This window comes from Sinocyclocheilus rhinocerous, unplaced genomic scaffold (assembly GCF_001515625.1).
Source record: "Sinocyclocheilus rhinocerous isolate Xijiao unplaced genomic scaffold, SAMN03320098_v1.1 scaffold1467, whole genome shotgun sequence".
In the NCBI taxonomy this organism is placed as follows: domain Eukaryota; kingdom Metazoa; phylum Chordata; class Actinopteri; order Cypriniformes; family Cyprinidae; genus Sinocyclocheilus; species Sinocyclocheilus rhinocerous.
The window spans coordinates 677732-688943 of record NW_015647960.1 but is presented as its reverse complement, the minus strand read 5'-3'; the positions used below and the strand labels follow the sequence as shown (position 1 = coordinate 688943).

The following is an 11212-nucleotide window of genomic DNA, read 5'->3' as shown; positions in this document are numbered from 1 at the left end:
TATATTATTTGTATTTTTTTTAAATGTGACCGGCACATGTTTTTGTGATACTAATCCTGCTAATTTGGCAGTCTACTTCACTGTTGTAACTATCAAACCCCCTGACCCTTCCTGTCATGCTCTTTTCATGCTGAAAAACAAAAAAAAAAACTGTTGCTGCACAACAGGAAGCCAAATGACCTCTTCTATCAGGAGACACTTCCTTCACAGCACAAAATGTCGGAGAAATAATTTCGGCCCAGGTTTCGCCCATTTCCTGCAAAAAGGAGAGAAGGCTCTTCCCCGGCCTATTATGCGAGTGGTTCTCCTCGTGTGCTGTGAGGGTCTGTCTCCCAGTGTCCTGTTTCAGATTCATTATTATCAGTGTAAACACCTCACCCTCAAAAGCAGGCAGACGTACGGGTGATGTGGGAGAAAAATGTTAACGTCTGGAATGTTAACATCTGAAATGAACATTGAGTGACATGTTTACGTGGAAAAAGCAAAGTCTGAAAGCTTTACTGAAAGCTTAAATTTTATATGTACAGAAGAAGTCCTTATTGCCAATGTAGATAAATACATCATGCACTAGATGTGAGTGGTGCTGGGCCAGGCAAAACTCACCGATCACTTAGAAAAGTAATAACACAGTGCAACACGATTTGAGTTGCTTTGGATAAAAGCGTCTGTTAAATGAATAAATGTAGAGGTATTTTTCATGCCTGTGGCACAAATGATGCAACTAATATAAACTCTCACACCTGGTAAGTTTTGCTGCTGTGGATTTTGGTCTAAGCTTTAGAGCGCCATGGATTTGTTCATGTGGCATTAACACCTTGTTACTCATTTGAGACCTAATAAGATGCACGTGGTGAGAGTAGAATGACTCTGAGCTCATAATTTATGGAAAAACCTTATCAAATGGCAGATATTGACTAGATTGCCATCTAGTTAACATGCTGCCTCAGGGCTAGAGCACTGTGTGAGGGGAATTTCTTGTTGATACACATTATTTTGTTTTACTGTTCTGTCCTATCCACTATGCACTCAATGCAAAAATAAATAAATATAAAAATAAATAAATGTAAGATTTATATATTTGTATTGCATTCATTTGGTTTACACAGTTTTAACATAAACATACAGGTGCATCTCAATAAATTAGAATGTCGTGGAAAAGTTCATTTATTTCAGTAATTCAACTCAAATTGTGAAACTTATGTATTAAATAAATTCAATGCACACTTATGAAGTATTCTAATTTGTTTAGATAGTGAATTGGTGGGTTTTTGTTAAATGTGAGCCAAAATCATCACAATTAAAAGAACCAAAGACTTAAACTACTTCAGTCTGTGTGCATTGAATTTATTTAATACACGAGTTTCACAATTTGAGTTGAATTACTGAAATAAATGAACTTTTCCACGACATTCTAATTTACTGAGATGCACCTGTACTTTAAACTGAATGCATATTTGTCAGTCATACATAAATGAAAGAGGTAAGAAACATAAGTAGTTAACTATGTAGCAGTACTTTTTTATGCTGTTCAAATACAAATCATAAATTTAGGCCTAAATATTTGACCTTTTTCCACTTATTTTGCCTAAATTGGCTTAAATCTGCCAATATAGAGGTTACAAAATACAAATTTTAGTAGATTAGAGGTTGAAGACTTAAGTATGAGAACTGAAATACAGACTACATTCTTGATAAAAACTCAGTTACCATATAGGTTGGTTTAGGTTTAGTGTGTCAAACAACAGCTGTGCTCTTGGTCAGAAGTGACGTCTCTTGGAAACCGAGGCCAAATGTCAGTGTTGTGTGATTTGATACCAATGGTATCAGATGTCCCTCTGCTCACATAAAACACACAGCCAGGTCATTGTGCCAACGTTTGCATAGGGCAGGTCACGTTTCATTTTCAGCATTTTACTGAATCTGTATCGCAGTTGGTAAATATTGAAATGTTTTGCTAATGACTGCTTAAAGGTCATATATCTAAATATTTACATAGTGGTTTAGTAACAGAGAATACATTCACAGGTGATATATATTCAGTTTCCAGTTGGCACAATACAAGACAGAACTCAAAGCTGAAGTGTAAATACTCGCCGTACTGACATTGCATCGAGAGGATTGATCCTCAATAAAAATATTGATGCCCAATGTTTAACTAGTAATTTTCTTATTTATTGTGAAAATTAATGTGCAAAATAAAAGTAGCTGGCAGCTCTCATTCAAACAGACAGAGCTGATATTGACAGACAAAGAAACAAAGTTATATTATATACACATATGCAACAGCTAGGCGACTTTTATTATAATGGGTTTAGCTGAAGATTGCTTTAATGTCACTTAAAATGTTATATTTTTCTGTAACAGTTTATGTCGATTAAAATGATGGCATTACTGTTGAATGGCTAAAAGAATTTTTTTTTATTAAAGGCTTCGATATTGGTTTTGGTGATACTTGACTTCATGCATAGTTAAAATATGCCATGAAATAAATATTTAAAATATACTGTCTTTATATTGTTTCTACATTAATTTGGAGATTCAGTATGAAAATATATTTATGATTGCAAACTGTAATTGTGGGAGCAATTAATCCTGATTTATTACAGAATAAATGTGTGATTAATTAAATATAAGTAATGTGCCGTTTTTTAAACTAGTCACACACACACACACACACACACACAATGCATATAATATTATGCAAATTTAAAAATGGCCATTTGATGACCTTTGGGAAAATTAGAACATTCTGGGAAATTAAGCTTAACATATTATTAAGATTAACTTCTTCTTCTTCTTAATTTATAATATTATATAAAATATATAAAAAATTATATATATATATATATATAGAGAGAGAGAGAATAATGGTCATTTCCACACCTGAAAAAGTCAATAGTATATATATACTTTGATTTTTTTCAGGTGTGGAAATTACCATTTTTCTGTCAAATTTCAAATGTCAAATTTCCTGACATTTCCAGGACCTTGTGAATCCTGATGATCAGTTTATTTCCTGCACTGTTTGTCAATGGAAATGCATCTTTTACTGTATATAGCACTACAATTCCCAGGTTCATGAGAAACCTGGAAATATCAGGTGATTTCCACACTGTAATATTAACTGTAACCGTAATATTGGGAGTGCTGTAATATTAATGTGAATGGTGTGGAGAGAATACATTGTCCTGTGCCATCTGTTAGCTGTACATCTGCCCTGAATATTCAGCATAAACCACCCTGAAATCCTCCGAGCCAGAGAGCTAAAGAGAGAGTTTGGCAGGAATTCAAACAGAGCTGAAATTCCTCATCCTTCCCCTTTGGCTGACCTTGGACCAGTCGTTTTTTCACACTGCCCTCTCATACACCAGGACCTACATTTGACCACCAACTGCTCTGTTCCTCAGCATTATATTTCTTCAGCTCTTGTCTTACAGTAGCTCGCTCTTACGGCTTTGTGTTTGTACAGAATGCTCAGTCAATCAGTACAGCCGAACCTTTTTTCTCTCCAAAAGCTGGCAGACCCTGCCCAGGGCCTGTTATTGTCTCTCCTGCAGGACCAAAGGTTAGATGGGGCGCTTCCTCATTGTCCTAATAAAGCCTCGGCACCTGGGAGGATGACAGCGGAGAAACCTTTCCTGATATTGTCTGTATGGCGTCATTGTCTAATGAAGCCTGGGAACAAAGTTATTTCCCTGCTATGGGCCAGACCTGCTGCATGATGCCAAATGCAGACGTCTGATTAGGTGTGTTTGCTTTTGTCAGATGATGAGTTGAGGAAATACTCAGAGGCATTATAAAAGCAGAAGAGATTGTCTGCATCTTGAACCAGGGATTTTATCGGTTACTAAAACTAAAACCATTTAAACAAATCATTGCTTTAAATAAAATAAACATTAACTGAAATAAACTATAAAACATATAAGATTTGTTTTTTAATGTTTTTGAAAGATGTCTCACTAAAGCTGCATTTATTTGATAAACAATACAGTAAAACAGTAATATTGTGAAATATTATTACCATTTAAAATAACTGTTTTCTATTTTAATATGTTTTAAAATATAAATTATTCCTGTGATCAAAGCTGAATTTTCAGCATCATTAATCCAGTCTTCAGTCACACGATCCTCCAGAAAACATTCTAATATGCTGATTTGAGCACCAATAATAATTTATAACAATTGAGCGCCAAATCATATAAAATATAGAAAGCTCAAATTATGCAACTTCTTCAGAAGATGAGCGCAATTCTTTTTCAAAAGGATTGCACTAACAATTTTCAATTTTCATTAGAAGATGTTTCTTTGGAAAATTAAAAAATATAGTTCATAATGTTGTTTCATGCATTATTCCTTGTACATTCTTAAAAATGCTGGGTTGTTTCAACCCAACTTTGGGTCAAATTTTTTTATTAAAATTTTAACCCAAAAGTTGGGTTCGTCCATATTTGACCCAAAGTTGGGTTGAAACAACCCAGCATTTTTAAGATTTCTGCACCAACAATGATTCAAAGAAAAAAATTCAAACATCACACAGCAGCTTCTATCTAATTCAAGGTGAAACATTGAACAGATTAAGGAACGGAGAAAAAAATAGCCTTGGCTGCATTTGTGTTGTAATCCATCTTCGTACTTCCCATTTGCTAATATGAAGCAGCACTATGAGCATCCTATGGGAACATTCCCAGAGAATGACCTCATCCCTCTCAGACGGGCAGCGTGCTGAACAAACAGATAGATAATGTGTTTACTCACACAGGGCTCAATTGTGCAATAGACAAGAAAGAAATGATTCTTGACGGAAAACTAACATCTGTTAGCTAAAATCTCAGAGGAGCCACCACACACACACACACACAGGCTGTAGTATTCCTGCATGGGCCGTACGTTCACACACATGCGCATAGAGTGTTATGGCAGGTGCGAGAGGAAGTGTGAGTGTGTTTAAGTTGATCCCAAAGTCTCCGACGGATTTGAGGTCAGAACATCACACGTAATGTTTTGCTACCGGCCAGGGTTTACACTTTTACATTTATTCATTTAGCAGATGCCTTTTCCAAAGCGAAATAAAGAATATAATAAGCGAAGCAGTAACAAAAGAAGTGCTAGCAATATAAAGTTTCAAAACGTTGTCAGGAATAGTACAAGCTAGACCAGGGAGGGATTTAAGAAATAATGAAACAATAGATGTTTTTAAAGAGTTTAGAGAGAGAGAGCGAGAGAGAGAAAGAGACATCCAGAAAGCTTCAGACATTCGAAATATATATATATAATTAGAATTTGTATTTTTATGCATATATAATGTAATAAATATTTTAAATGAAATTATATATATTTTGCATTTATCATATTATTTATTGCATTATTGTATTTTAAATATATCTTATATAATATATAAATATCTAATACAAATGAGTTGATTTATTTTATTTTATGAGGTCTGTATGTTTATTTTTTAAAATGTACCTTTATTGAATCTTTATTTAATATGTCTGAATTTATTCAATTTTAATTTAATTTCATTTCATAGTAAATATAGGTATACAGTATGTCAGGACCAATGTTAGCTGGATACAGACCTCAGGCAGCAGTACAGTATATGCACGTGTAGGTGTACGTGTGTGTGTGTGTGTGTGTGTGTGTGTGTGTGTGCAGTTATTGTTTAAAAATACTACATGCTGAAAGTGGTGTTGGTGTGGTAGGGCAGAGAGGGGGGTGTTCCTTTAGCAGGGCAGCCAAAGTACAATGTCTTCCTCTTGGCTCTCTGTCTCTCTCTTTCTCTCCCTCCCCCTCTTTAAGGTGGGGCTCATTTCCTCTGACACACACACGCACGCACGCACGCACACACACACACACACAGTATTACAGTTGAAGACCATCACCGTCTATATACTGTACAGCAGCGGCCCAGTTCTCTCTTTACTGTCTCTCTAGCACCACAGGATGACAGTAAGGTCAGTATGAGAATAAGAATGTGAAACTGAGGTAGGCATGTTTTAAAGAATCCAAAGGGCATGTTTTTGTTGTATTGTGTAATTTTTACAGGCACTGGGTACAATTTACAGAGGCCCCAAAAAAGTATTTGAACACTTAAGTCCCATATAAATATGTTTGAATGTCAGTGTATTACCTAATAAAATATCTAATTAGCCAGTCAAGACATGGAGAAAGCTAGGTGTTAGCTTTCACATTTTGAAAATGTTGGCAGCCAAATGGTTTCAGGTCCCATTGACTAGTATGGACAAAAATACTGTGGAGGTCAATGGGACCCGAAACTGTTTGGTTACCAACATTCTTCAAAATATCTCAATTGTGTTCCAGGTTTGGAATGATATGGTGGTGAGTAAATGAAGACAGATTTTTCAATTTTGAGGGGATTATCCCTTTTAAAAAATAGCATGTACATATTCCATGCTATTTCGGAAAAAGACATAACCACATAAAAAAGAAAAAAAAAAATTTAAAAAATTTTTTTTTAAAGCATTTAAGCAACTGGACGTTCAGTGAACATTCCCGAAATAACATTTTCATAACTTAATGGGAACATTAACACGACATTATTAGAACATATTTTTGTTAGCTGGGATACTGCTTAATACAGCACATTATACTGTTTTTTAAAATATACAGGTATGTGAAACAATGCATTGCAAAGGCAAGTGATTAGTCACATGACATTTACAGCTCAGGTGATTGGCTCTTACGTGGTCCCTTGAGTAAAGATCTCAAATCATGTACTTTGAGACAATTCTGTGCTATTTAAACAAGTGGGAATGCTAACAACAGACAGCTTTATTATAGACCTGCTTGGGTCATTTGGGTATTTTATGTTTATGGAACATGTGCCTACTGTGCACAGTATACATATTACATAATGGTATTATGGTAGCATGCTATTCTGAACATAGCCAGTGTGTCTTTTTAAGTGAAAGAGAATGTGGAGCATTACAGCTGATGGTCACCAGATGGCAGTAACAGACTGGAAATCCTGTACATGTGCTCTACAGCTAATATATATAAATAATGCTGCTGTCTACCATGAGAGGGACACTGTCAAACAAGCAATGCGATTATGAAGTGATGAGTTTGCCTACTGTAATGATGGAAAGACTCTTAAATGCACTCAAAACTTGAGCCGGATAATGACAATATTGTAGAGTTGCTTTCCAGCAGAATTTGAATTCGTCTCATAACTGAAGAAGTTTGCACCATTGATTCTGTCATTTTTGAAGCTGCTTGAACCAATCTATATTGTATAAAGTGCTATATAAATAAATAAATGGGACAGATTTGTGGTGTTTTGAATTTGCATTGTTTTACTATCACTTTTATTATTATTATTATTAGTAGTAGTAGTAGTAGCAGCAACAGTAGATTAAAGTTAAACAATAAATATATCAAGATTACTACATAGGCAATATGCAAAATTATTATAATAAAATAGACTAAATGGGAAAAAAATAGTTTTGTAAAAACATCATTATAAAAAAAAAAATCAATGGAACAATTGTGGATGTGGCTTCATGTTGCTCAGTGTGTTTTATTACATTTTTTAAATTTATTTAATTTATATTACTTTATCATTTGAATGTTATTTTCCATACCCACAGCTTTATCCGAACAGACCTGCAACCCATTTTCACGACTCACAGTGCTGATGTAAAATTTTCAGCACTATATTTATGGAAGCTTGTTTTCTGCCACGGAATAAAGGAATAAAAAAAGGTAACTGCAACTTTTTATCTCATAATTCAGACTTCTGAGAAATTTTGAGAAAACAAAATCAGAATTGTGAGATATAAACTATTGTAGTAATTACAATTGTAATAAAAGTTTATATCTCCCAATTCTGAGTTTATATCTTACAGTTCAGAGCAAAGTCAGAATTGTAATATATAAACGAAAATAAAAAAGTTTTTTTTTTGTTTTTTTTTGCAGCAAAACAGGTTTCCATTTATGTATTAATATTATAATGATATTTAAGTTACTGGAATGGAACATAAAATGTTTGAGTTCAGGCTTAAAGGGGTCATAGGATGCCCATTTTCCACAAGTTGATATGATTCTTTAGGGTCTTAATGAAACGTCTGTAACATAGTTTGGTTAAAATTTCTCAATGTTAGTGTAAAAAATACCTTTTTTTACCCTGTCAAAAACAGCTCTTTTCAACTTCTCTGTTTGTTATTTTCAAGGAAGAAAGAAAGTCATGTGGGTTTAAAACAACATCAGCAAATGTTAACAGAAATGTATCTTTACTTCATCATTCGAATAAACTCCATTTATAACCAATATGCAACTACACTAATCTTTTATCTAAGAATGCATTGATTGAGTCACAGAAAACCCTCTTCTCTGTCATCTCTGGTGGCCAGTAAAGGAAAGTCTTGCGTGTTCACTGTAAGGTCACTTACAGATGGAGAAAGCCTCGTTCTCTCTCTCTCTTTAAACTGTCAGACAGGAAGAGGGCTGTGATTTGGTGGCCGGCTCTATGAGACGCACTTGTGTTCAGCTGGCCGCTGGAAAGGGAGGGTAGGCGGCAGTTACAAACGCTCCTCTTAACTCACTGACAGCCTCTGGCACTACTCCGAGTGAGAGAGGGCGAGCGAGAGAGAGACATTTCTGAGCATAGAGGGGGAACTTGTTCAGCAGTGGACTTTTATCATGCTGAACTGACCAGCGTCTTCCCTCTGGAATACTCTACCAAACAACTGCTAGGACGAGACTCGCAACACAGGGATCATTTCACTGCAAGACGCCAAAATGCTCAGCTTTGGTGAGTCTTTCATTCCTCTTTGGTGGAAACTTACATGCGACGTTTAGCCACACCTGATTCAGAGCTCAGAAACAGATGTTATTAAGACACAAACACACATAGTTCACCATGTCAGGTTAAATGGCATCAACCAAACACATGCAGAGAAAATAGCATTGCATGCAATCACTGCACGCGTATCCCAGAGCTTGTGCATGTTTCCTTTGATACTGTACTGAACTCCAGACGCTAATGTTTGTCATAATTAGATCGGATGGAGACAGATCCATCAACATGGTCCCAGCTAAACCATGTAGTCTGTCCAATGCATCAGTGGAAGCATAACATGCGCTGATTCATACTGCAGTTATGAGAGTAACACATTTTATTACCATTATAAAAAAGTTGAATGTTGTGTCTCAGAATAATTGAATGCAGGGATTGCTGGGACGGCTTTTACTCATTGCATAATATGGAAATGGTTTGATTAGAAAAGGCTCCGCTTGCTGGGATCAGACAAATGCTTTTGATTAAAACAGGAATTGTTTATACTGTCATAAACAATGACAGAGGTGTTTAAGAGAGAGAGGTAATAAACAAGGGAAACGTGAAAACAAAACAATGGATATCTGCGATCTAGAGTTAAACTAGCTATTCAGTTAGTTTGCAAATATCAGTAATTACCCTAGCAACCACCAAGGGCACCCTAGCAACCAACTAGTAACATCCTAGCAACCACTATTATGTTTCATGTATTTTTCAGTTGTATTGTTTTTGATAAAAGGCCATCTGATCATCAGGGAGGACAGGAACTAACAAACAAACACATTTTCTAAAAGGTTTTCATGGTCATTTATTTATCTAAATGCTACTTCTGTCAAATCATCATTTCACTTCATCATTTCCATGAACCAGTTACTTTTGGTCTATTTTTCTTTTTAAAGTCTTCCAACTAAACAGTATGACGGCTCTGCGCCATTACATCAATGTTTAAGTCAACACATTTCAAACGGGAAACAATTTCATCCTGTGCCACTGAAATTACTGCAAATTATATTCTGCACACAGTTGGAAAATATTGTTGCAAATTACATAAAAATAGAGTGAATATGCCATTAAAACGTTTCACCTACATCTTACCATTTTATGTCAGTTTACTTTTTTTTTAGTACAACATTAGGTGCTAGTTAACTTACACACTGCAAACACAGTTATTCTTGGAGGTAAATGAAATTGCATAGCTCAAAATCACATTAATTTACCAATATTGCAATGTGCAAAACCTTTTTAGCATTTTTTTTTTCTTTTCACTTTTTAAAAACATGCTTGTGATGCTTGCAATGTAGAAAACATATGTTTTTTTTTCAGGATCACATTAAACTATTTACTCTAGTCTTAAAATGTTTACAAAAGTGATAGACAAAGTGAAGATGCTTGTTGTTTTCCTCATCTGTTAGATGCTTTGGATAAAAGCGTCTGCTAAAATAATAAATGTAAATGTAGACAATCAGCCAGAGAGCTGATCTCAGTGATTGCAACAAGTGTTGGCAGATTTGCTACTTTTGCTCTGGCCTAAAGCAGGCAAGCACAAGGCTTATATTTCATCATGAATAACCCAGTACATCTCAGTGATTCATCCAGACATCCATTAAGAAAAACAGAATTAGCTTGTGCAAGACCCCACAAACATACAGGCTCCATTTTAAAACACTGTGAGCTGCTTTGCTGTCTTCTGCCCATACATTTGAAACACTCTACAAAGGCAGGAGCTCAACTCAAAATTGGTTTCAATAGAATTTGGTGTTGGCTAGGGTGTCTATATGTCCTCCTTTTCCCGGACATGTCCTGGTCTGGATTTCTAAATTGTAAAAAAATGTTTTTGCTGAAGATAATGACTGAAAAGTAGTTTAACCAATAGCGTGCAGGCATGAATCGACCAATCATGGGGCATGAGAAGGGAACAGACTGTAGAGAGCACGTCAATAGGAAAACAAAGCCAAAATCTAGACACTTTAAGCATTTCTGGTGTTGAATGAATTCTAAGTATATTTATTATTAAACGTACTGTATCACTATAAGTAGTCAAACAAAGTAGTCACAATAATTTATTCCAAAAATAACAAAAAACACAATAACGGAATACCAAACAACTTATGCAACATTCAAAGTTATGTGATAGCTTAATGTAAGAAAGATTTAATCGCTAAAAATCTTCCTGCTCTGTGAACTGAACAGTCACATTCACATCTCTTTTAAAACGGTCATAGGATGCCCATTTTCCACAAGTTGATATGATTCTTTAGGGTCTTAATGAAAAGTCTGTAACATAGTTTGGTTAAAATTTCTCAATGGTAGTGTAAAAAACACCTTTTTTACCCCTGTCAAAAACAGCTCTTTTGAGATCAAGCCGTTTTTGTAGCATTTTCCTTTAAATGTTAATGAGCTCTGCTGACCCCGCCC

At 35.2% G+C, this 11212-nt stretch overlaps 1 protein-coding gene across 1 annotated transcript in view; it reads left to right on the top strand.

Moving 5' to 3' along the window:
• The first annotated feature begins 8489 nt into the window (after positions 1–8489).
• The window catches only part of LOC107709484 (uncharacterized), a 17321-nt gene continuing 14598 nt past the window's right edge, over positions 8490–11212 (top strand). Inside the window, exon 1 of the mRNA XM_016513976.1 lies at positions 8490–8773. Coding sequence (XP_016369462.1) covers positions 8761–8773 — 13 coding nt within the window. The 5' untranslated portion in view covers positions 8490–8760. The remainder of the gene's footprint in view (positions 8774–11212) is intronic.